Source organism: Leucoraja erinacea, chromosome 2 (assembly GCF_028641065.1).
Source record: "Leucoraja erinacea ecotype New England chromosome 2, Leri_hhj_1, whole genome shotgun sequence".
In the NCBI taxonomy this organism is placed as follows: Eukaryota; Metazoa; Chordata; class Chondrichthyes; order Rajiformes; family Rajidae; genus Leucoraja; species Leucoraja erinaceus.
The window spans coordinates 26,509,907-26,535,694 of NC_073378.1; the positions used below are offsets into that span (position 1 = coordinate 26,509,907).

General features: G+C 50.6%; 2 protein-coding genes across 5 annotated transcripts in view; one reads left to right on the forward strand and one right to left on the reverse strand.

The window, feature by feature from the left end:
- lztfl1 (leucine zipper transcription factor-like 1) overlaps positions 1-8,965 on the reverse strand; it is a 42,619-nt gene extending 33,654 nt beyond the window's left edge. Inside the window, exons 1-2 of the mRNA XM_055653572.1 lie at positions 8,850-8,965; positions 7,416-7,540 (exon numbers count right to left, since the gene is read on the reverse strand). Coding sequence (XP_055509547.1) covers positions 7,416-7,540; positions 8,850-8,852 — 128 coding nt within the window. The 5' untranslated portion in view covers positions 8,853-8,965. The remainder of the gene's footprint in view (positions 1-7,415; positions 7,541-8,849) is intronic.
- A 9,046-nt stretch (positions 8,966-18,011) lies between these two features.
- Positions 18,012-25,788, forward strand: part of cdv3 (carnitine deficiency-associated gene expressed in ventricle 3) — a 38,948-nt gene continuing 31,171 nt past the window's right edge. For 2 of the 4 annotated variants that reach the window (XM_055653597.1, XM_055653582.1), the window contains exon 1: positions 18,015-18,583. In XM_055653597.1, coding sequence (XP_055509572.1) covers positions 18,116-18,583 — 468 coding nt within the window. In that variant the 5' untranslated portion in view covers positions 18,015-18,115. Of the gene's footprint in view, positions 18,584-25,788 lie in introns of all 4 variants that reach the window. The other 2 variants (XM_055653590.1, XM_055653604.1) reach the window with 2 other exon arrangements.

Consider the following 25,788-nt stretch of genomic DNA (forward strand, 5'->3'; position numbering starts at 1 on the left):
GGGAGTTAGATTTAGCTCTTAAGGCTAAAGGAATCAAGGGATATGGGGAGAAAGCAGGAACGGGGTACTAATTTTGTATGATCAGCCATGATCACAGTGAATAGCGGTGCTGGCTCGCAGAGCCGAATGGCCTACTCCTGCACCTATCGTCTATGTTTCTATATTGAAGCTTTGGCCAAGAAAGCACACCAATGCCACGACTTCCTTAGAGGAAGGAAGCTCCGCATGTCTCCAACGACTCTTGCCAACTTGTAGCATATATGTTATCAAGCTGGAAAGGGTACAGAGAAGATTCACGAGGATGTTGCTGGCTGGGGCTCTATTCCTTGGGGCGCAGGAGGATGAGAGGTGATCTTATAGAGGATCTCATGAGGGGAATAGATTGGGTCGATGCATCCTGAAAATATCCTGTAAATTTCCTATCCCAAGAAATCAGTGATCCCAATCAGGACTCGAGGGAGAGGGTGAGCAAGCTAGGACTCTAATTCATGGAGCGCAAGAGGATGAGGGGTGATCTTATAGAGTTGTATAAAATCATGAGAGGAATAGATCGGGTAGATCGCACAGTCTCTTGCCCAGAGTAGAGGAATCGAGGACCAGAGGACATAGGTTCAAGGTAAAGAGGGGAAAGATTTAATAGGAATCTGAGGTGCAACGTTTTCACACTAAGTGTGGTGGGTGTATGGAACGAACTGTTTAAGAAGCAGTTAGACAGGTACATGGATAGGACAGGTTTAGAGTGATATATGGGTCAAACGCAGGCAAGTGAGTGGTGTAGCTGAGACATGTTGGGCGGTGTGGGCAAGTTGATCCGAAGGGCCTGTTTCCACACTGTATCACTCACTCTATGACCATAGATAGCGTCCAACTCCCCCCCCCCACCCCCTCCCATCGGGCGGAAGAAATAGAAGCAGCAGATACAGGAACAGCTTCTTCGCCGCTGTTATCTGCCTTCTGAATGGTCCTGCCAGAAGCTGTGTAGTCCCAATCTTCCAGCCTACCCCATTGCAGACCTTGCTCTTCTTTATATCTGCACTCTACCTGTAACTGTAACACTATGACGCTCCGTGGATTGTCACCTTGTCGTGGTGGAGAAGCTTGTGTGGTCCTGAGATCCTGAGAGCGATGCCGTCTGGAGCTGTGCTCCTGGTAGGGCCACCCATGGAGGTAAGGTCGAGGGGGAGGACTCTGACAAAGAGCCAATCCAACCAAGACCTCAACGGTGGAACAGGCGGAGGACGATGGCTAACTTTATTGGAGCATCACAATGGCTGGGAAGGCCGAAAGGGGTCTCCGGTCGTCTTGGACTCCATGCCACTGGATCCTGACCCAGATCTGTCAAGGACCGTGGGGTGGCTGTCTGTGCACCAGTCTCCCCACGTTAAACAAAGTCATGCACAGGTGTCCTCCAACCCATGGTCAGCCATGACTGAGGGGGCCTAAGAAGATGATGCTGAAACACTATATTCTGTCCTCTTTGCACTACCTGCGGTACTTGATTGAAACTACACCAAGGGAGCACACCAACACTACTCCTTCCTTAGTCGGAGGAGGACATCTGACATGATTGTACACATGTATTGTACGATTTAATTTGACCAGATTGCATGCAAACAAAGCTTTTGACTGTCTCTCGGTGCACGTGACAATGATAAAGCACACAATACAATACCTATCTATCCCAATACAAGGGTGACAGTATTCCACATCCCTCCTTTAATCGTGACCCATGTTCTAATCTTCACATCTCTGCATCAATTTGCATTCAACCCACATAATAATCCAGAGACTGCAGCCCTCGATAGATTCTTAAACTTAAGCTTTTAATGCTCTGCCAGGAGAAAATGTTGTTCAGCAGTGTCCGAGAATGAACGGCAACAGCTGAATCCTCCACTTATTTGCTCAAGGTATCCTCACACGAGTTGCAAGGGGACAGTATTTTAGTATTTGGATCAATATTGACATGGAGCTTTGCTCCTTATACATCCACGACCGTGCAGCCAAGTACAAACCCAATTCAATACGCAAACTCACTAGTAAGCCCCCTCCGGTCACGACTGACCATGGGTGATGCATCCTAGTTTTGCAGGTGATGTGTGGTCGGATGCAAGCCTGGGCAATGTTATATGGAGGGCAGGCTGTTGCCCATGCAGCACGTCCCCCTCTCCATGTCGCTGATCGATCCACAGGAACAGCAGCGCTGTCGCAGGAGCTGCCAGAGCAAGGTTGTAGACAACGACGAACTGCCTTAAGGGCTCCGACTCCGGATTTTCTTGAGGTTTACTCCAGGAGCCTTTTCCATGACTGGATATGACCACAAGCGGAGGTTTTAAATCTCTGGAATTTTCCCTCTCTTAGATGAACTGCCTTCCCAGGCTGACGAGCCCCATCTGCCCAAACTCACTACCGCTATCATAATCAAGATAATCACCCCGGTCATTCCTTCTTCTCCCCGCTCCCGTCCGGCAGAATGTACAGAAGGACTTAGGTTCAAGGTGAAGGGGAAAAGATTGAATAGGAATCCGAAGGGTAACCTTTTTCCACACAAAGGGTGGTCGGTGTGTGGAACAAGCTGCCGGAGGAGGCAGTTGAGGCTGGGACAATCCCATCGTTTAAGAAACAGTTAGACAGATACGTGCATAGGACAGGTTTGGAGGGATATTGACCAGACGCGGGCAGGTGGCACTAGTGTTTAGATAGAAACATAGAAACATAGACAATAAGTGCAGGAGTAGGCCATTCAGCCCTTCGAGACAGCACCGACATTCCCATGCCTGCCTTCTCCCCATATCCCTTGATTCCACTAGCCCCTAGAGCTCTATCTAACTCTATCTGCAGCTGGGACATTGTTGGCCAGTGTGGGCAAGTTGGGCCGAAGGGCCTGTTTCCACACTGTATGACTCTAAGCTTGAAAGCGCGCACCATTAGATTTAAGAACAGCTTCTTCCCCTCTGTTATCAGGCTTCCTCCTTAAGAAGAAGCCTACTAACAGAAAAGGGTCTCCGGTCGTCTTGGACTCCATGCCACTGGATCCTGACCCAGATCTGTCAAGGACCGTGGAGTGGCTGTCTGTGCACCAGTCTCCCCACGTTAAACAAAGCCCTTCCTTAAGCTAGGGTACTGTCCGATTCACCTCTACTGCATTGCAGACATTGGAACTGATGCTGTGAACTATATTCTGCACTCTGTATCTTCCCCTTTGCTCTATGTATTCAACGAGTTAGACTGGATTGTATTGATGTATGGTGTATCTGGAGTGTTTGGACAGCATGTTAAACAAAGCTTTTCACTGTTCGTTGGTACACATGATAATAAAGCTAATATGCAGGAGTTTTATTGTACTAACTGAAAGATTCTATAGAGACATAGATTTCCCAGTGAGCCGCGTATAGCAGGAGGTCCGGGTGAACCACACCCGTACCCCAACAGTCCAGAACCAGGGGCCGCCTTCTGAAAATTCTGAATTTTTATAGTCGGCAGGGCAGCACTCTGCATATCGCCAACTTTGGACAATTTAACATTTTTATCAAGCCAATTAACCTGCAAACCTGCATGTATTTCGAAGTTCTCGGAGAAAACCCACGCAGATCACTGGGAGAACGTACAAACTCCATACAGACAGCACCCGTAGTCGGGATCGAACCCGGGTCTCTGGTGCTGCCTTTTGCTGTAACGCAGCAACTCTACCGCTGCGTCACCATGACTGCCCGGCCACAGTTTAAGAATATGGGGTAAGCCATTTATAACGGAGATGAGGAAACACTTTTTCTCACAGTCTGTGGAATTCTCTGCCTCAGAGGGCGGTGGAGGCCAGTTCTCTGGATTCTTTCAAGAGAGAGCTAGATAGAGCTCAATAAAGATAGCGGAGTCAGTAGACGGGGGAGAAGGCAGGAATGGGGTACTGATTGTGGATGATCAGCCGTGATCACATTGAATGGCAGTGCTGGCTTGAAGGGCCAAATGGCCTACTCCTGTACCTATTATCTGTTGACTGCAGGATTGGGAAGCTGCCAAGCCCGGCCCCTGCTCACCCCCGAAGTCCGGGAACCGGAGAGGAGGGTGGTGGTAGTCGATGATGGACAAAGGGCCGGTAAGAAGAACTGGGGTGGAATAGAATCTCACTGTACCTCGGTACACATGATTACAATGTCACCATTGAACAGTCAGCAAGGAACAATAACTGAAAGACACTAAACACATTTTGGCTGACAACATAAAAGTACCATCCGGGAATTTTACAGTTACAGTTTAGTTTATTGTCACGTGTGCAGAGGTACAGGGAAAAGCTTTTGTTGCGTGCTATCCAGTCAGCAGAAAAACAATACATGATTACAATCGAGCCATTGTATACATGATAAGGGAATAACGTTTAGTGAAAGGTAAAGCCAGCAAAATCCCATCAATGATAGTCCGAGGGTCACCAATGAGGTAGATAGTAGTTCAGCACTGCTCTCCGGTTGTGGGTAGGGTGGTTCAGTTGCCTGATAACAGCTGGGAAGAAATGGTGGCGCAGCGGTAGAGTTGTTGCCTCACAGCGCTTGCAGCACTGGAGACACGGGTTCGATCCTGACAATGGGCGCTGTCTGTACGGAGTTTGTATGTTCTCCCCGTGATCTGTGTGGGTTTTCTCCGAGATCTTTGGTTTCCTCCCACATTCCAAAGATAGACAATAGACAATAGGTGCAGGAGTGGGCCATTCGGCCCTTTGAGCCAGCACCGCCAGTCAATGTGAACATGGCTGATCATCCCCAATTAGTACCCCGTTCCTGCCTTGTCCCCATATCCCCTGACTCCGCTATTTTTAAGAGCCCTATCTAGCTCTCTCTTGAAAGCATCCAGAGAACCTGCCTCCACCGCGCTCTGAGGCAGAGAATTCCACAGACTCACCACTCTCTGTGAGAAAAAGTGTTTCCTCGTCTCCATTCTATATGGCTTACTCCTTATTTTTAAACTGTGGCCCCTGGTTCTGGTCTCCCCCAACATTGGGAACATGTTTCCTGCCTCTAGCGTGTCCATGCCCTTAACAATCTTATATGTTTCAATGAGATGCCCTCTCATCCTTCTAAACTCCAGAGTGTACAAACCCAGCTGCACCATTCTCTCAGCATATGACAGTCCCGCCATCCCAGGAATTGACCTTGTAATCCTAAAATGCACTCCCTCAATAGCAAGAATGTCCTTCCTCAAATTAGGGGACCAAAACTGCACACAAGACTCCAGGTGTGGTCTCACTATGGCTCTGTACAACTGCAGTAGTATTCCTCTTGTTATAAAGGCCAACATACCATTCGCTTTCTTCACTGTCTGCTGTACCTGCATGCTTACTTTCATAGACTGATGTACAAGGACCCCAAGATCCCGTTGTACTTCCCCTTTTCCCAACTTGACGCCATTTAGATAGTAATCAGCCTTCCTGTTTTTGCTATCAAAGTGGATGACCTCCCATTTATCCGCATTAAACTTCATCTGCCATGCATCTGCCCACTCCCCCAACATGTCTAAGTCACCCTGCATTCTCATAGCATCCTCCTCACAGTTCACACTGCCACCCAGCTTTGTGTCATCTGCAAATTTGCTAATGTTACTGGTGTACAGGTTTGTAGGTTATCAAAGATGTACAGGTATGTAGGTTAATTGGCTTGGTATAAATGTTAATTGGCCCTAGTGTGTGTAGGGTAGTGTTAGTGTGCGGGGAATGTTGGTTGGACCCGATGGGCCGAAGGGCCTGTTTCCGCGCTGTATCTCTAAACTAAGAACATTGCGGAAAACCTAAACCTAGCATAGCAAAATATGCTGTTAGGGTTACATGTTTAAGCCCTCGTATTGGGAAGAGAGATAAGGGGCTTCTCCCCACCAGGCTAAATCTAATGCTAAAGTGGGTAAATATTTTGTTCACCTGTCAGACAGTTTCAGTATAACTAGACAAGAAAAGTCATGTTTTGCTTTTATTTCACAAAGTTTCAGTCTTACATCTGCCAAAAAACATTAAGTTGATGATTGAAATTTTAGAAGGGGGAAAAATGTAATAAGAATCTAAGGGGTAACTTTTTTCACACAAAGGGTGGTGGGTGTATGGTACGAGCTGCCAGAGGAGGTAGTTGATGCAGGTACTATCGTTTAAGAAACATTTAGACAGGTACATGGATAGGACAGATTTAGAGAGATATGGGCCAAATGCAGGCAGGTGGGATTAGTGTAGATGGGGCATGTTGGTCAGTGTGGGCAAGTTGGGCCGAAGGGCCTGTTCCCACCCTGTATCACTGCATGACTATGACTCTATATCAAAACACACTGTAGTGCAGATAACCACAGGAGTAACTCAGCAGGTCAGGCAGCATCTCTGGAGAAAATGGATGAGTGATTTCTAGTTAATTTTAGAGATACAGCGCGGAAACAAGCCCTTCGGCCCACCGGGTCCGCTCGGACTAGCGATCCCCGCACATTAACACTATCCTACACCCACTAGGGACAATTTTTACATTTACCAAGCCAATTAACCTACAAACCTGTACGTCTTTGGAGTGTGGGAGGAAACCGAAGATCTCTGAGAAAACCCATGCAGGTCACGGGGAGAACGTGCAAACTCCGTACAGATAGCACTCGTAGTCAGGATCGAACCCGGGTCTCCGGCGCTGCATTCGCTGTAAGGCAGCAGCTCCAACGCTGCGCCACCATGACCGTGATGTTTTGGGTCAAAATCTTTCTTCGGAAGAAAGGTTCCGACCTGAAACGTCCACCTTCGGGATAAACCAGCATCTGCAGTTCCTTCCTACACATTATAGAGCAGTACAGCGGCGCAGCGGTAAAGTTGCTGTCTCACAGCAGCAGAGACCCAGCTTCGATCCAGATTACGGGTGCTGCCAGTACGGAGTTTGCACGTACTCCCTGTGAGCACGTGGGTTTTCTCCGGATGCTCTGGTTCCCTCCTGCACTCCAAAGACGTGCAGGTTTGTAGGTTAATTAGCTTTGTTAAATTGTAAATTTGTCCCTAGAGTGTAGGGAGTGGATGTGGAGAGGATATTTCCACTAGTGGGAGCATCTAGGACTAGAGGTCACAGCCTCTGAATTAAAGGACGTTCTTTTAGGAAGGAGATGAGGAGAAATTTCTTTCGTCAGAGGGTGGTGAATCTGTGGAAGTCTTTGCCACAGAAGGCAGTGGAGGCCAAGTCATTGGGTTTTCAAAAAAAGGCAGAGATAGATTCTTGATTAGTACAGGTGTCACAGGTGCCGAATGCCTAATTATCCTCCTATTCCTTATGACCTATGAATGCAAAAATGAGACAACACAGAACTACTGATGGTGATTGTTGGGCGTCACGGACTCGGTGGTACCCCCAAATCTCCAATCAATGTTTAGCAGTTAGGCACAATATGCAATAATCAATCTTCTAATCAATAGTTGAGAAGTATGATACCTGCTGTCCTTCAGATCTTGAAAACAAGAATCTACAGTTTTCAGTCTCAGTGCTCTTTTGGAACGAGCAAAGCGCATGTAGCTGATGACAGCGCTCTGATGGTGTTCATTTAATCCCAACTCAGCCTGAGAGAGAGAAAAACATCTCGTAAATTTCCTATCCCAAGAAATCACTGATCCCGAACGGGACTCGAGGGGGAGTCAGAGAAGCTAGGACTCTAATTCATGGAGCGCAAGAGGATGAGGGGTGATCTTATAGAGTTGTATAAGATCATGAGAGGAATAGATCGGGTAGCCGCACAGAGTCTCTTGCCCAGGGTAGGGGAATCGAGAACCAGAGGGCGTAGGTTTAAGGTGAGGGAGGTGGGATTTAATAGGAATTTGAGGAGTAACTTTTTCCCACACAAAAGGGTGGTGGGTTTATGGAACGAGCTGCCTGGAAAGGGGTCTCTGCCTACTCAACCTCTCCCTACAGCTCAGGCCCCTCGAGTCCTGGCAACATCCTCGTAAATCATCTCTGCGCCCTGTTCGGCTTGACAACATCTTTACCTATAAGATGGCGAGCAAACCTGAATGCTATATTCCTAAGATGAGGCCTCAACAATGACTTGTACAACTGTAACATGACCTGCCAAAGATAAGACACAAAAAGCTGCAGTAAACTCAGTGCGACAGGCATCATCTCTGGGGAGGAATTGGCGAAGTTTTGGGTCAAGACCCTTCAAAAGAAGGGTCTCGACCCCAAAACATGACCCATTCCTTCAGAAGAAGGGTCTCGACCCGAAACGTCACCCATTCCTTCTGCCCAAAGATGCTGCCTGTCCAGCTTTTTATGTCTATCTTTGGTTTAAACCAGCATCTGCAGTTCCTTCATACATGACCTGCCAACTTTGAAACTCAATCACTGATAATCAGAGACATTTGGAAATTTGAAATATAAGAACGAGGGTGGAGGGGGGTAATGGAAGTTAGACCCGGGGGGGGGTGGGGGGGGGGGGGGGGGGGGGGGTTGGTCTCTATCCCTTTCCTCCCAAACTTCCTAACTAGCTCTTAGGGTTGAGGAAATCAAGGGATATGGGGAGAAGGCAGGAACGGGGTACTGATTGTGGGATGATCAGCCATGATCACAGAGAATGGCGGTGCTGGCTCGAAGGGCCGAATGGCCTACTCCTGCACCTATTTATGTTTCTATGTTTTCGTCTCCCTTCCTCACCCCTCCCCCCCCACCCACCCCCCCCCTTACTCTCCCCCCCTCACTCCCCACCCTCACACTCTCCCCCCTCACCCCCCCCCTCACTCTCTCTCCCCGCCTCACTCTCCCCCCCTTACTCTTTCCTCCCCTCACTCCCCCGCCCCTCACTCCCCCTCCCCTCACTCCCCCTCGGCACCAGGGCCAGGGCGACGAGGGGCGGCATCGTCCCGCTCCTGGCCTCACCATGTCGGACAGAGACGACCCCTCTCCGCCGCCGCCGCCGCTCACACAGGCCCCGGCACCACACACTCATCACCACGGCAACGCCGCACGTCAACCCCCCCCCCCCCCCCCCCCCCACACACGTGACACACGCGCTCGCTCGCGTTCTCCCCTCGCACGTGACATGGTCTCGGCAGGTCTCTCTCCCCCACACGTGACAGGGGTCTCCCCCCTCTCTCACATGTGACACGGTCTCTCTCTCTCTCTCTCTCTCTCTTCCCCCTCACATGTGACATGGTCGGTCTCTCCCTCTCCCCCTGCAGTTCCTTGTTTAACATATTGAATGGCGGTGCTGGCTCGAAGGGCCGAATGGCCCACTCCTGCACCTATTGTCTATTTTCTCTCTCTCGGCATGTATGGAACTGCAGATGCTGAAGAACATAAGATGCAAAAAGTAAAACTGCAGTGGGACAGACAGACGGACGGGCAGCATCTGTGGAGAGAGAAGCAATGGTGGGGGGCGGGATGTACCGCTTCTCCGCCTCGATTGGCCGGCCACACAGATCCTTAACATAGAAACATAGAAAATAGGTGCAGGAGTAGGCCATTCGGCCCTTCGAGCCTGCACCGCCGTTCAATATGATCATGGTAGATCATCCAACTCAGTATCCTGTACCTTCCTTCTCTCCATACCCCCTGATCCCTTTAGCCACAAGGGCCACATCTAACTCCCTCTTAAATATAGCCAATGAACTGGCCTCAACTACCTTCTGTGGCAGAGAATTCCACAGATTTACCACTCTCTGTGTGAAAAATGTTTTTCTCATCTCGGTCCTAAAGGACTTCCCTATTATCCTTAAACTGTGACCCCTTGTTCTGGACTTCCCCAACATCGGGGGGAAAAAAATGGCGGTGGCACGGGCTCATGTCTCACGGGAATTTGCGAACTAACAATAATTTACTTACTTGTTTCAAGTCTGCTCACACGGAGCAGTCTTGCATTCCTTTCATACAGCCGACAGGAACTTCTGAACTTCGGTTCCTGCAGCTACAACAACTTTTTGGGCGAACTCCGTCTCGCTCCTGAACGAGCCAGAACAGCGGAGCAACGGAGCGGCAGAACACCAGTGCGCACCAAGTCAGCTCGGCCGACCGGAAGCACCCACAGACGGCGACGCGAACGCAAGCACCGCCGTGGATGCCGAGGTGGGTTAAAGGCCAGGTTAGAGCTAGCCCCACACAAGGTAGCGATTCCTAGCCCTTTCCTCGCCAACTTACGCTCACTGGCAAACAAAATGGACGAACTCCGGCTACGGATTACCTCTCACAACTGGATCAAAGACTGCAACATCCTGATCTTCACAGAAACATGGCTTAACACCAACGTTCCTGACAGCGCCATCGAGCTAACGGGGCGTCATGTACTCCGAGCGAGCAGAACAACAGACTCCGTCCGGTAAGATCAGAGGTGGGGGTCTGTGTCTTATGTAAATAAAGCATAGAAACATAGAAATTAGGTGCAGGAGTAGGCCATTCGGCCCTTCGAGCCTGCACCGCCATTCAATATGATCATGGCTGATCATCCAACTCAGTATCCCGTACCTGCCTTCTCTCCATACCCCTCTAATCACCTTAGCCACAAGGGCCACATCTAACTCCCTCTTAAATATAGCCAATGAACTGGCCTCAACTACCCTCTGCGGCAGAGAGTTCCAGAGATTCACCACTCTCTGTGTGAAAAAAGTTCTTCTCATCTCGGTTTTAAAGGAATTCCCCCTTGTCCTTAAGCTGTGACCCCTTGTCCTGGACTTCCCCAACATCGGGAGCAATCTTCCTGCATCTAGCCTGTCCAACCCCTTAAGAATTTTGTAAGTTTCTATAAGATCCCCTCTCAATCTCCTAAATTCTAGAGAGTATAAACCAAGTCTATCCAGTCTTTCTTCATAAGACAGACATCCCAGGAATCCTTCTCTCTGCACTCCCTCTATGGCAATAATGTCCTTCCTCAGATTTGGAGACCAAAACTGTACGCAGTACTCCAGGTATGGTCTCACCAAGACCCTGTACAACTGCAGTAGAACCTCCCTGCTCCTATACTCAAATCCTTTTGCTATGAAAGCTAATATACCATTCGCTTTCTTCACTGCCTGCTGCACTTGCATGCCTACTTTCAATGACTGGTGTACCATGACACCCAGGTCTCGCTGCATCTCCCCTTTTCCTAGTCGGCCACCATTTAGATAATAGTCTGCTTTCCTCTTTTTGCCAGTGCACGGTGCATGGTGCACGGACACCACAATCATCGAGAGTCATTGCTCAGCTAACCTAGAGTTCCTCATTGTTAAATGCAGACCGTTCTATCTGCCCAGAGAGTTTACCTCCACTGTTGTGACTGCAGCCTATATTCCTCCTGATGCTAATGCTATGCTTGCAATGAAAGAACTGCATACTGCCATTAGCAAACAATAGACTCATAACCCCGAGGCAGCCTTCATTGTTGCGGGTGACTTCAATCACTCCAACCTGAAGACTGTACTCCCCAAATTCCACCAACATGTCTCCTTCGCCACTAGAGAAGACACGATACTGGACAAAGTTTATATAAATATGGCTGAAGCTTACAAAGACTCCCCCTCCCCCACCTTGGAGAGTCTGATCCAAAGATCTTTGGTCTGATCATCTCTCATTGTTCGTGCTCCCAAAGTACTCCCCACACATCAGACGTGTTAAATCCACAGTGAGGACAGTTAAAGTTTGGTCAGAGGAGGCGGACTCCACACTTCAGCAGCGTTTTGGAAACACTGACTGGAATGCGTTTGCAGCTCAGGCCACCCTTGACTCCCACACAGACATTGACTCTTATACATCCTCTGTTTTGGACTTTATAAACTCCACCATCAACAGTGTCACCTCCCTCAAACGGATTACCACATTCCCGAATCTGAAGCCATGGATGAACAGCGAGATCAGGCTACTGCTGAAAGCACGGGACACCGCTTTCAGGTCAGGCGATGCTCGAGCCTACAGTTCATCCAGGGCTAACCTGAAGAGGGGCATCCAGAAGGCCAAGCATAGCTACAAGCTAAGGATCGAGGAGGACTTCAATAACAACTCTGACCCCCGACGCATGTGGCAAGGCATCCAGGCCATCACGGACTACAGACCCTCCAACATCACCCTCACATCCAGCGACGCCTCCTTCCTTGAGGAGCTTAACCACTTTTATGGCCGCTTCGACAGGGACAATCTAGAGACAGCCATCAAGGCTGTGCTTCCTGCTGATCACCAACCCCTCACACTCATCCCCTACGACGTGTACGTGGCACTGAGCAGGATTAATACACGAAAGGCTGCTGGCCCTGACGGCAGCCCCGGGCACGTGCTCAGGGCCTGTGCTGTGCAGCTGACAGACGTCTAGACTGACATCTTCAACCTGTCACTTGCCCAAGTAGTTGTCCCCACGTGCCTTAAAACCACCTCCATCGTGCCGGTGCCAAAACACTCCTCTGCGGCAAGCCTCAACGACTTCCGCCCAGTTGCACTTACTCCCATCATCACCAAGTGCTTCGAGAGGCTGGTCCTGGCACACCTCAAAAGCTGCCTACCCCCCACATTGGATCCCTATCAGTTTGCCTACCGCAAGAACAGGAGTACGGAGGATGCCATCTCAACGGCACTTCACTCCGCCCTCTCCCACCTCGACAACAGAGACATCTACGTGAGAATGCTGTTCATCGACTATAGCTCAGCATTTAACACCATTATCCCCTCAAAACTGATCACCAAACTCAGCGACCTGGGCATCGACCCCTCCCTCTGCAACTGGATTCTGAACTTTCTAACCAGTCTGTTAGGTCAGACAACCAAACCTCTTCAACCCTCACCCTGAACACCGGCGTTCCACAGGGCTGTGTGTTGAGCCCCCTCCTCTCTTCCCTCTTCACCTACGACTGCACACCTGTACATGGTACTAACACCATCATCAAGTATACAGATGATACAACAGTGATTGGCCTCATCAGCAACAACGATGAGTCGGCCTATAGGGAGGAGGTCCAGCTCCTAGCAGCAAGGTGCGCTGACAACAACCTGGCCCTTAACTCCAAGAAGACCGAGGAGCTCATTGTGGACTACAGAAGGGGTGGCACGCACACCCCCATCCATATTAACAGGACGGAGGTGGAGCATGTTTCCAGCTTCAGGTTTCTGGGGGTCAACATCTCTGATGACTTCTCTTGGACCCACAATACCTCAACTCTGGTCAAGAATGCTCATCAGCATCTCTTCTTCCTGAGGAAATGAAATAAGGTCCATCTGTCTCCTCAGATTCTGGTGAATTTCTACCGCTGCACCATCGAGAGCATCCTTACCAACTGTATCACAGTATGGTATTGCAACTGCTCTGTCTCTGACCGGAAAGCACTGTAGAGGGTGGTGAAAATTGCCCAACGCATCAACGGTTCCTCACTCCCCTCCATTGAGTCTGTCCAGAGCAAGCGATGTCTGCGGAGGGCACTCAGCATCGCCAAGGACTACTCTCACCCCAACCACAGACTGTTTACCCTCCTACCATCCGGGAGGCGCTACAGGTCTCTCCGTTGCCGGACCAGCAGGTTCAGGAACAGCTTCTTCCCTGCGGCTGTTACACAACTTAACTCTGCACCTCGGTGATTGCCAGTCACCCACCCCCCGGACACACCTTCCCAAAGAAAAATTGCTCTACTGCTACTGTATGTACATATATATATTTTACTGATCCATTATTCTATGTTTGCTCTTCTGGGTGAGATGCTAACTGCATTTCGTTGTCTCTGTACTGTACACTGCTCAATGACAATAAAGATTGAATCTGAATCTGAATCAGAATCTGATCGGGAACAATCTTCCTGTATCTAGCCTGTCCAACCCCTTAAGAATTTTGAAAGTTTCTATATGATCCCCCCTCAATCTTCTAAATTCTGGCGAGTATAAGCCGAGTCTATCCAGTCTTTCTTCATATGAAAGTCCTGCCATTCCAGGAATCAGTCTGGTGAACCTTCTCTGTACTCCCTCTATGGCAAGAATGTCTTTCCTTAGATTAGGAGACCAAAACTGTACGCAATACTCCACGACCCTGTACAACTGCAGTAGAACCTCCCTGCTCTTATACTCAAATCCTTTTGCTATGAATGCTAACATACCATTTGCTTTCTTCACTGCCTGCTGCACCTGCATGCCTACTTTCAATGACTGGTGTACCATGACACCCAGGTCTCGTTGCATCTCCCCTTTTCCTAATCGGCCACCATGCAGATAATAGTCTACTTTCCTGTTTTTGCCACCAAAGTGGATAACCTCACATTTATCCATATTATACGGCATCTGTCATGCATTTGCCCACTCACTCAACCTATCCAAGTCACCTTGCAGCCTCCTAGCATCCTCCTCACAGCTAACACTGCTCCCCAGATACGTGTCATCCGCAAACTTGGAGATGTTGCATTCAATTCCCTCATCCAGATCATTAATATATATTGTAAATAGCTGGGGTTCCAGCACTGAGCCTTGCGGTACTCCACTAGTCACTGCCTGCCATTCTGAAAAGGACCTGTTTACTCATAATCTTTGCTTCCTGTCTGCCAGCCAGTTCTCTATCCACATCAATACTGAACGCCCAATACCGTGTGGTTTAAGTTTCCATACCAATCTCTTATGTGGGACCTTGTCGAAAGCCTGCTGAAAGTCCACTGGTTCTCCCTTATCCACTCTACTAGTTACATGCTCAAAAAATTATATAAGATTCGTCAGACATGATTTACCTTTCATAAATCCATGCTGACTTTGTCCAAAGATTTCACCATTTTCCAAATGTGCTGCTATCCCATCTTTAATAACTGACTCTTTTTCCCCACAACTGATTTTCCCCACTGCCGATGTTAGACTAACTGATCTGTAATTCCCCGTTTTCTCTCTCCCTCCCTTTTTAAAAAGTGGGGTTACATTAGCTACCCTCCAATCCTCAGGAACTACTCCAGAATCTAAAGAGTTTTGAAAAATTATCACTATTGCATGGAATGATCGATGATGGAAACTCTGGCGTCGGGATGGATCGGAGCATGGAGCTTCCGAGTCGGCCTCTTCTTCCCGGAGACCGCGGGGTTCACGGTGTTGAAGTCCACAGGCCCCGTCGGTCAGGACCAGGAGGTTTGGGCTCTGTGGTTCCCGCCGGCTGTGATTGGTCTTGCATAGGTCAAGGTTTCAATGTCTCAAGGTCAGTTTATTGTCATAGGTACCAGTTACGGTACAGTGAAATTTGAGTTACCATGCAGCCATACTAAGTGAAAAGCAACAAGGCACACAACCACACAACACAACCACATAAACATCCACCACAGTGGATTCCACAATCCTCTCTGTGATGGAAGGCAATAAAGTTCAATCTTCTTCCTCTTTGTTCTCCCGCGGTCAGGGAAGTTAAACCATCCGCAGTCGGGGCGATCGAAGCCCCCGCAGCCGACGATCGAAGGCCCCGTCGGGGTGATCGAAACTCCCACGTCGGGGCAGTTGAAACTCTCTCCGCGGCGGCTTGGAACTCCAGAGTCGGCCTCTTCTTACCAGAGACCGCGGGCTTGACGATCCCCGGCAAAGAGATCGCAAGCTCCGCGATGTTAAAGTCCCGCAGACTCCCGCGGCTTGGAGCGCCCCGGGCGGTCTCCAGGAAAGGCCGCCAACTTCACGACGTTAGGCCGCAGTGCGGACAGAGATACAGTTTAAGAATAAGGGGTAGGCCATTTAGAACGGAGATGAGGAAATACTTTTTCACACAGAGAGTTGTGAGTGTGAAATTCTCTGCCTCTGGGGGCGGTGGAGGCAGGTTCTCTGGATGCTTTCAAGAGAGAATTAGATAGGGCTCTATGAGGAGAAGAGGAGAAGGCAGGAACGGGGTACTGAATGTGGATGATCAGCCATGATCACATAGAATGGCAGTGCTGGCTCGAAGGGCCGAATGGCCTACTCCTACTGTCTGTTGTCTATTGATATGGAAAGAAATCGCATCTCCGTCGAAGTAAGAGATTGAAAAAAAGTTTCCCCCAACCCCCCCACATCAAACAAAACATACTTTTAACACATTCTAAAAATAACAAAAATAAGATACATAATGAAGAACAGTCTGAAGAAGGGTCTCCACCCCAAAATATCACCCATTCCTTCTCTACAGTGATGCTGCCTGTCCCGCTGAGTTACTCCAGCATTTTGTGTCTACCTTTGATTTATACCAGTATCTGCAGTTCTTTCCTACACATAGAAAATAGGTGCAGGAGTAGGCCATTCAGCCCTTCGAGCCAGCTCCGCCATTCAATATGATCATGGCTGGTCATGCACAATCAGTACCCCGTTCCTGCTTTCTCCCCCTATCCCTTGATTGCTTTAGTCCTAAGAAGTAAATCTAACTCTCTCTTGAAAACATCCAGTGAATTGGCCTCCACTGCCTTCTATGGCAGAGAATTCCACAGATTCGCAACCACTCTGGGTGAAAAGGTTTTTCCTCATCTCAGTCCTAATTGGCTGACCCCTTATTCTTACGCTGTGACTCCTGGTTCTGGACTCCCCCAACATCGGGAACATTTTTTCTGCAGCTAGCGTGTTCAATCCCTTTAATAATTTTATATGTTTCTGTAAGAATCCCTCTCATCCTTCTGAATTCCAGCGAATATAAGCTCAGTTGACCCATTCTTTTATCATATGTTAGTCCCGCCATCCCGGGAATTAACCTTGTAAACCTACGCTGCACTCCCTCGATTGCAAGAATATCCTTCCTCAAATTAGGAGACCAAAACTGCACTCAATACTCCAGGTGTGGTCTCACCAGGGCCCTGTACAACTGCAGAAGGACCTCTTTGCTCCTATACTCAACTCCCCTCGTCATGAAGGCCAACATGCCGTTCGCTTTCTTCACTGCCTGTTGTACCTGCATGCTTACTTTCAGTGACCTTATGTACAGGACACCCAGGTCTCGTTGTACTTCCCATTTTCCTAACCTGACATCATTCAGATAATAATCTGCCATCTCGTTCTTGTCACCAAAGTGGATAACCTCACATTTATCCACATTATACTGCATCTGCCAACTCACCCAACCTGTCCAAGTCACCTTGCTACTCATAGCATCCTCCTCACAGTTCACACTGCCACCCAATTTGGTGTCCTCTGCAAATTTGCTAATATTACTTTTAATTCCTTCATCTAAACCATTAATGTATATTGTAAATAGCTGAAGTCCCAGCACCGAGCCTCAAAAAATTCCAGATTTGTCAAGCATGATTTCCCCTTGGTATATGTTTCTATAAGATATCCCTCTCGTCCTAAATTCCAGTGAATACAAGCCCAGTCGGCCCATTCTTAGGAATAAGGGGTAAGCCATTTAGAACGGAGATGAGACAACAGACAATAGGTGCAGGAGGAGGCCATTTGGCCCTTCGAGCCAGCACTGCCATTCAATGTGATCATGGCTGATCATCCCCAATCAGTACCCCGTTCCTGCCTTCTCCCCATATCCCCTGACTCCGCTATTTTTAAGAGCCCAGTCTAGCTCTCTCTTGAAAGTATCCAGAGAACCGGCCTCCACCGCCCTCTGAGGCAGAGAATTGTGGAAAATGAGGAAACACTTTTTCACACAGAGAGAGTGGTGAGTCTGCGGAATTCTCTGCCTCAGAGGGCGGTGGAGGGAGGTGACTGACGGGCAGCGGACGGAGGCGGGACGTATTGGGTTTAATTGGCCAGCGATTGGTGATTGGGGCCGTCAGTCACAGCAGGAGGGCGGGATCTGCGTTGCGGCGCCTGTGATTGGCGGACACGACCGCCACTCGGCAGGAAGAGTGCGGGCTCTCTCGCACCGTCGACCGCCATTGGTCACTGGGGCTGTCCGTCAATGGATTGGGGGGGCGGGTTTTGTGTGTGCGCTGCTGTGATTGGTGAGCGTGGCCGTCAATCACAGGCGGAGGGCGGGATCTGACTTGCGGCGTCTGTGATTGGCGAATACGGCCAATTGGTCTCTGGGGCTGTCAGTCGGTGGATTGAGGGGGCGGGCTTTGTACGTGCGGCGGTTGTGATTGGTGGGCGTGGCCGTCAGTCAGGGCCTGGGGGCGGGAGATGCGGCTGTGATTGGTTGTGGAGGGCGGTGGTGTTTCCGGTTGCGGCGGGGCGGGGCGGGGCGGGGCGGGACAGGACGAGGCCGCGCGGCGCGGGGCCGGCATGGTCATGGGCGCGCAGTGATCGGCCGCGCCGCGCGTCTCCTGGTAACCGCCGCCATGGCCGAGCAGGAGCACAAGAGCCTCGACGATTTCTTCGCCAAAAGAGACAAGAAGAAGAAGAAGGACAAAGGCAGAGGGGCGAAGGCGCAGCCAGCGAGAGCCGCCGCCGCTGCCCCACCTCAGCCGCAGCCGCAGCCGCCACCTCCACCTCCACCAACTCCTCCCGTCGCCGAGCCTGAGGCCTTGCCCGCACAGCCCGCTCCCGCCTCGGCCCCACAGCACGACCAGCTCCAGGCCCAGGCCGAGGCTCCGGCTCCGGACGCGGATCAAGGACAGGCCCAGGCTCAGGGCGCCGAGCAAGGCCCACAGCTCAACCCGCCGCCGCCCGCCGACGTCACCACGGCCCCGGCTCCGGCTCCGGCCCCGGCCACGGCCACGGCCCCGGGAGGCGTCAGGAAGCCCAGGAAGGACAGGGAGCGGATGGCGAAGGGCGAGAACCAGGACCCGATGCAGGAGAGGCCCAGGGTGAGGAGGATGGGAGGGGATTGAGATGGAGGAGGATGAGGGAGGGGGGGAGGGTGAAGGAGGGGATGGGGGAGGGGAAGGGTGGATGAGGGCGGGGAGAGATGGGGGACGGAGGAGGGATGGGGGATGAAGGGGGGTGGATGGGGGGAGGCGGGTTGAGGGAGAGGGTGGAGATGGGGTGGGGCTTGAGGAGGGAAAAAAGGTGGAGGACGAAGGAGGATTGAGAATGGTGCAGTGGGGGGAAGGGGAGGGGATGTAGAGAGAAGCAGGGGAATGGGGAGGATTGAGAAGGGTGGAGGGGGATTCTTGGTCCTCCAAAATATTCCAAATGGAATTTAAACTGGAGGCGGTGGTTGGAGGACTTGAGCCAGAAACGGTTTTATAGGAAGAAAGAGCTACCTTAAATTTAGTTTGATGAGGGAGTAAAGGTGGAAGGGGAGGAGGGGGTGGCAGGACGGTGCAGAGAGGGGGGGAGGGAATGGAGGATGGGGGGGTAGAGAGGTGGAGGGGGATGGGGAGGATTGAGGAGGGGGGGGAGGGGGTGGAGAGGTCCAGACTGAGGAGGGGATTGAGGATGGTGGAAACGGGAGAAGCAAAGGGGAACAGGGAGGAGGGGGGTTGATGAGGGAATAAAGATGGGTGGGGAGGGGGGGAAATGGAATGGAGGAGGATTGAGGATGTTGCAGTGTGGAGGAGGGGGTTGTAGAAAAGTGGGGAGGGGTTGGAGAGCCAGGATCATCTTCAAAGGGCCGAATGGCCTAATCCTGCACCTATTTTGTTTTCTATGATGCTCCGGATGGGGAAGGGGATAGGGTTACAGAGGGAAAGAGGGGGGAAGAGGTTGTGGAGGGGAGTGGATGAAAAGAGGGGGGTATGGGGTGTGGGTGGGGGGTGGGGTGGGGGATAGAGGGGGGAGGATGGTGGAAAAGGGAGAAGTGGGGGGGAAATGGGTTAGAGGGTCGATGAGGAGGTGGGAATAAATAAGAATAATAAGCGAATTAATTTATTGGCCAAGTATTCACATACAAGCAATTGGTGCTCCGCCCTCAAGTGAGAACATGACGTACAGTGACAGTTAGGAATGACACATAAAACATTAAACATTAATAATAAAACATGGAAAGGTGGGGGATTGAGGAAAGGCGGAGGGGACGGAGGAGATTCCTTTGCCAAAAGAGAGAAGAAAGACAGAACCAAAGATGGAAAGGGAGACTGAGGATAGTACAGAGGGTTGGAGGGGGACTCGGGAAGAGATGCAATGCGGAGGTGGGTGGAGAGGCGGAGGGGGATTGAGGGGGGAAAGGTTATGGAGGGAAGGGGTGAAGAATGTGGATTGAGAGGTGGAGGAGGGGAGTGGATGAAAAAGGGGGGGTGTGTGGGGAGGCCCAGAATGAGGGGGGGGTTGAGGGTGTGGGAAAGGGGAGAAGTGGAGGGGCGAGGAGGGATTGGGAATGGGGAGGGTGGGGGAGATGTCTTTGCCAAAAGAGGCAAGAAGGAAATAAGACAAAACCGGAGGAGGGGAGTGTGATGGGGAGGGGTGGAGTGGCATGGGAGAAGGATGGGGGAGGGTTTTGGTGGCAGGGGTGGAGAGAAAGGGGTGGGAAGGTGAGGGAGGGGTAAACCAGGAAGGGGGTGGTGGAAAGGAAAGAGGGTGGAGGGAATGGGGAGGACGTGTGACGAGGAGTGGATTGAGTGGAGGGTGAGATGAGGGGGAGGAGTGGGTGGAAAAAATTTTTTTTCGCCAAAGGAGAGACGGAGAAAGACAACCAAAGATGGGGAGAGGGATTGAGGATAGTACAAAAGGGAGGTGGGTGGAGGCGGATTGACGAAGCGATGTGATGGGGAGGAGAAGGGGAGTGGGTGGATGGGGAAGGGTTATGGAGGATAGGGATGTAGAGTGTGGATTGAGGGTGGAAGGGAGTGGATGAAAAGAGGGGGGGGGGCAAAGAGGCCCAGGGTGAGGCGGATGAGGGGGGGGGGGGGGGTGGAAAGGGGAGAGGTGAAGGATGATGGGGTGGAGTACATTTTCTTTGCCAAAAGAGACACAAAGAAAGGGCCAAAAGCGGTGGAGTGGGTATGATGGGGAGGAGGAGGGGGGAGTGGGTGGGAAGGCCCAGGGTGAGGGGGATGCAGAACAGGAGATGGGGATGGCGAGATAAATGGGGGAGAGGTTGTGGAGACAAGGGGATTGCAGAAGAGGCGTAAATCAGGAAGAGAGGAAAGATGGGGGAATGGAGAGGGGGGTGGGGCGTGGGGGGGGGGGGCCCAGGGTGAGGTGGAGGGAAGGGGTGGAGATTGAGGGCTGCAGGTGGGGAGTGGATGGAAAGGGGGGGGGGGGGGGGAGATTGGGGTGAGTGCAGGAGATTTCTTTGCTGAAAAGAGACGAAGGAGACAAAAACGGGGATGGGATTGAGGAGGAGGGGAATGGATGGAAAGGGGGACGAGGGGGTGGAAAGGCCTAGGGTGTGGAGGGTTATGGAGGGGGTGGGGGATTGAGGAGGAGGGTATGGTGGAAAGAGAAGGGGTGGAGGGTGTAAGGAATGACGTGGAGGGTGGAGAAGGGGTTGTGGAGGAGGGGGGGGGGGGATTGTGGCAGGAAGGGGAGCAGGATGATGGTGAGGCGGGGAGGGGGTGAAGAGGGGCCGCCGATTGAGGAGGGGGTTGTTGATGGGATTGAGGATCGTGGCGAAGGGGGATGGGGTGGGTGGAGATTTCTTTTTGCCAAAGAGACAAGAAGAAGAAAAAGAAAGACCAAACCAACCAGGAGGAGGGGGGGGATTGAGGAGGGAGGGGAGGATGGAAGAGGTGTGGAGGATGGATGGTGGAATGTGGGAGGAGGGTGGGGGGGGGGGGGGGGGGGGTTGAGGAGGGGAGGGGGAGGAGATCTATTTATCAAAAAGAGACAATAAAAGAAGAAAGACAAGACCCAAGATGATGGGGAGAGGATTGAGGAGGGTGGGGGTGAGGAGGGGGAGAGGGGAGGAGTAGTGGGGATTGTGGTAGAAGAGGCAGATGAGGGGGGTGGGGAGGAGGATAAGGGATGCAGGGAGGGATGGGATGAGGAAAAGGAGGAGGGGAACAAGGGGTGGGAGTGTCCGGGGGTAGACAATGCATGCATGAGGAGACGGGGTGAGAAGGGCTCTGGTGGGTCGGGAGATGCATGACCAAAGTCTCAATGATGTGGAGGGGGGTGGGGTGGGGCTGAGAGGATGGGATATTGGGGGGGGGGGGGGTATGGTGAAGAGTGGGCAAGAGGGGTTTGGGGACAAGGAGGGAAGGAAAGGATGACAGGAGGAGTTTGGGGGTGAGGGGGCTAGTGTGTGGAAAGATGTTTGTTTGTTTCAGAGGGGATGAGGAGAGAGGATGGAGAGGGGAGATGTGGGCCCTAGTAGTACGAGGGGGGGTGGTTGGTTGGGGAAGTATGACAAGGGGTGGACCGGGGATGTAAGGGGGAGGATAGGCTGGGGTGGGGGGTTGAGGAGGGCTGAGAGGGAGGGGTGCATGAGGAGTCTAGCGGAGGCTTGAGGATGGGTCTGGGAGGGGTGGTGTGGGTGGGTGAGGAGAGGGCCGTACTAGTCGCGCAGGGGAAGGAGGATGCAGCCTACGCCTTATCTTGGAGGGCTGCCATTTACAGATGGGGTGACCCGATGGTCTTTAATTGTATCCATTCTTAGGAGTGGGTGTGGAGAAGAAATAATTTGTAGATGAGGAGAGAGAGAAACAAACCCTGGTAATGGTGGAATGATGGCCAGGTACACCCGGTGGGGTTCACAAGTGATACGAGCAGAATTAGGCCATTCGGCCCATCAAATCTACTCCGCCATTCAATTATGGCTGATCTATATCTCCTTCCTATCCCCATTCTCCTGCCTTCTCCCCATAACCCCTGGCACCCACACTAATCAAGAGTCTGTCAATCTCTGTCTTAAAAATATCCACTGACTTGACAACCACATCCTTCTGTGGCAAAGGTTATCACAGATTCACCCTCTGACTAAAGAAATTCCTCCTCATCTCCTTCATAAAGGAATGTCCTTTAATTGTAGGTGCATATAACCAAGGGGAGAGAGTGACAAATCCAGGCAACAGTGGGGACACGGAGTAGGAAAAAGTGATGAAAGGAAGAGAATGGGGTTGGGGGGGGGGGGGGGGGGTCATATTTTGCCTGAGGAGAAAAATGTTTTTTTCTTACAGTGAAAATCCTTCCCATTTGTTGTGGTTTAGTGTGTAGATTGGGTGGGTGTGGGAGGGAGGGAGTCGAGGCTGATAGCTGAAAAATGGCGCCTGATATGGGAGGGATTGTTCATGTGATAGGAGCAGAATTAGGCCCATCAAATCTACTCCACCATTCAATCATGGCTGATCTATCTTTCGCTCTCAACCCCATTCTCCTGCCTTCTCCCCATAACCCCTGACACCTGTTCCTGCACCTGTGAAGGATGGGGGAGGGCTGATATTGTGAGGGGGGGGGGGGGGGGGGGGGAGATTTTTTTTTTTGGGGGGGGGTTGTGTTGCAGTTTACACTGGTAGGTTGAGTCAGGCCTTAGCTATAGGTTTTTTTAGAAATGACTCTGGGTTGTTGGGGCGTTGATGGCACAGGAAGCATCCTGGTTGGCAGTGCAGTGCAGTGTGGGGGTGGGGGCGAGGAAGAGAAATGTTCTCCACATCGCCAGTTTTGCCTTTGCCCTAGTTGTTGGCCATCGTACATTCCAGCTTTCTTAAGTGCTTCCTGTTCCTCCACAACGCTTTTGCCGTTAACATTTTGACTGATTCCCTTTGACATAACGTCTCTCACCTGGTGGTTTTATAACGTTGGGGTGCCACACTGCGTTTGTCCATTTAGCCTTTGTGTCTGACGTAGTTATTATATCTTGTGTATTAAAGCAAACATTTCTTAGCTGCTTCCTTTTGTTCTGATCAGCCAAAATATTCTTAACCAGTGCAAAAGGGCTATGGCGCAGTTAAGTAGGACGTGGGATTGTGAGAACTATGTTCCTTGGGGTTGGGATAATTGGCTGGTCAGACCTCAAATGTTTGAAGACACGGTTAATATGTCTGTTAACTGGAGACCCTGTGTCGGAACTCGGGAGAGAGAAAAGCATGTTAAGAGAACCAGAGGATATAGGTTTAAGGCGAGAGGGGAAAGATTTAATAGGAACCTGAGGAGTAACTCTGTTACACAAAAGGTTGGTAGGAATGTAGAGCGGGCTGCCGGAGGGGTAAGCGAGGCAGCGACTATCGCAACATTTCAGAAACATTTAGACGGGGTTTATGGCTAGGACAGGTTTGGGGGATATAGGCCAAATGCAGGCAGGTGTGACTAGTGTTGATGAGACATGTTGGCTGGGTTGGGCAAGTTGGGCCGAAAGGCCTATTTCCACACGGTATGCCTCTATGGTCGAGGGTTTCTGAGTCGTATGGTTGTCGGCTTATGGGGCAAATGCAGGAGAATGGGGTTGAAATGGGAAGATGGATCAGCCATGATTGAATGGCATAGAATTCTCTAACTTATGAACTAGTTTTTTTTTCATTTTCATGGTTTGCATTGATTGATCTGGATGCTTTCAGCATTAAGTAGCTTGCAACTGTACTTCCATCCAAGCAAGTGATACTTCTGATGTGCCTTGTAGATTACTATCACTTGTAGTAGAGGTTTACCGGAATGTTGCCTGGATTAGGGGTTTGGACAAGCTTGGATTGTTTTCTCTAGACCACCAGAGGTGAGGGGAGACCCGATAGAGGTATATGAAATTATGAGCGGCATAGATATGGTTGACAGTCAACCTTTTTAACAGGGTGGCAATGTCAAAGTCTGGAGGGCGTAGCTTTAAGGTGGGAAGGGGAAAGTTTAATGGAGATGCGCAGGGCAAGTTTATTTTACGCCGGTTGTGGTGAGTGCCTGGCAACAGTGGTGATGGTGGAGGCAGATCCAATTGTGGCATTTAAAAGGCTTTTGGGTCGGCAGATGGAATATGGCTTGTATAAACAGGAAATAGACACAAAAAGCTGGAGTAACTCAGTGGGTCAGACAACATCGCCTTTCCCCTGACTCTCAGTCTGACGTGTACTAATCAAGAATCTATCAATCTCCACCTTAAAAATATCCATTGACTTGGCTTCCACAGCAATCTGTGGCAATGAATTCTACAGATTCAACAACCCTCTGACTAAAGAAATTCCTCCTCATCTCCTTTCTAAAGGTTTGTTCGTTTATTCTGAGGCTGTACCCTCTGGTCCGAGCCTCTCCCACTTGTGGAAACATCCTCGCCTCATCCATTTTGTCCAGGCCTTTCAATGTGGTCCTCCCTCATCCTTTTAAACTCCAGCAAGTACAGGCTCAGCGCCGTCAAACGTCGTCATATCTTAACCCGATAATTCCTGGGATCGTTCTTGTAAACCTCTCCAGCACATCCTTCCTCGGGTATAATGTCACCTCCCCCAATAACAATGATAATGATAGAGTAATGATGTTGAATGTAAAGAAGTGAAGGCAGTCATTGTTAGATATTTGCATGTGTGTGACCTCTGAGATCAAGCCTTGTGTGGGGAGCTGCACATAAAATTATGATGGAATATTCTTATTTCCAGCACTGAGACAGCTGCAGGTGGCCAAGCCTAAAGTTGTGAACAATAACTTTTTTGTCTGCTTTCCATCTCTAGCTGTTGCCAGTTAATCTACCCACCTGCCACTCATAAATCAACCTTTTCCCGTATCCACCTGTCACTTAATAAAGGCAAGATGCTGGAGTAACTCAGTGGGTCAGAGTGCTGGAGTAACAGGCAGCAGCATTTGTGGAGAATAATGGATTGGTGACGTTTCACAGAGTGCTGGAGTAACTCTGGGTCAGGCAGCATCTGTGGAGAACATGGATAGGTGACGATTTGGATCAGGACCCTTCTTTAGACTGATCGCAGTCGGAGGGAGAAAGCTGGAAGAGAGGTAGATGGTGGGACAATATCTGGCAAGTGGGTCCTCTTCCACTTTTATTCCTTTGTCTGGCGCCAAATTTCATGCCTCTCGAACATTTTTTCTTAATCTCTGGCCTTTGTCCACCCATCTGCTAATCAAATCTCCCCCCTCACTTGTATCCGCCTATTACTTGCCATACCTTATTCCCCACCTCTTTTCCAGCTTTCTGCTCCCTACCCTCAGACTGAAAAGGTTTCCAACCTGAAACACCACCTATCCATGTTCCTCAGAGATG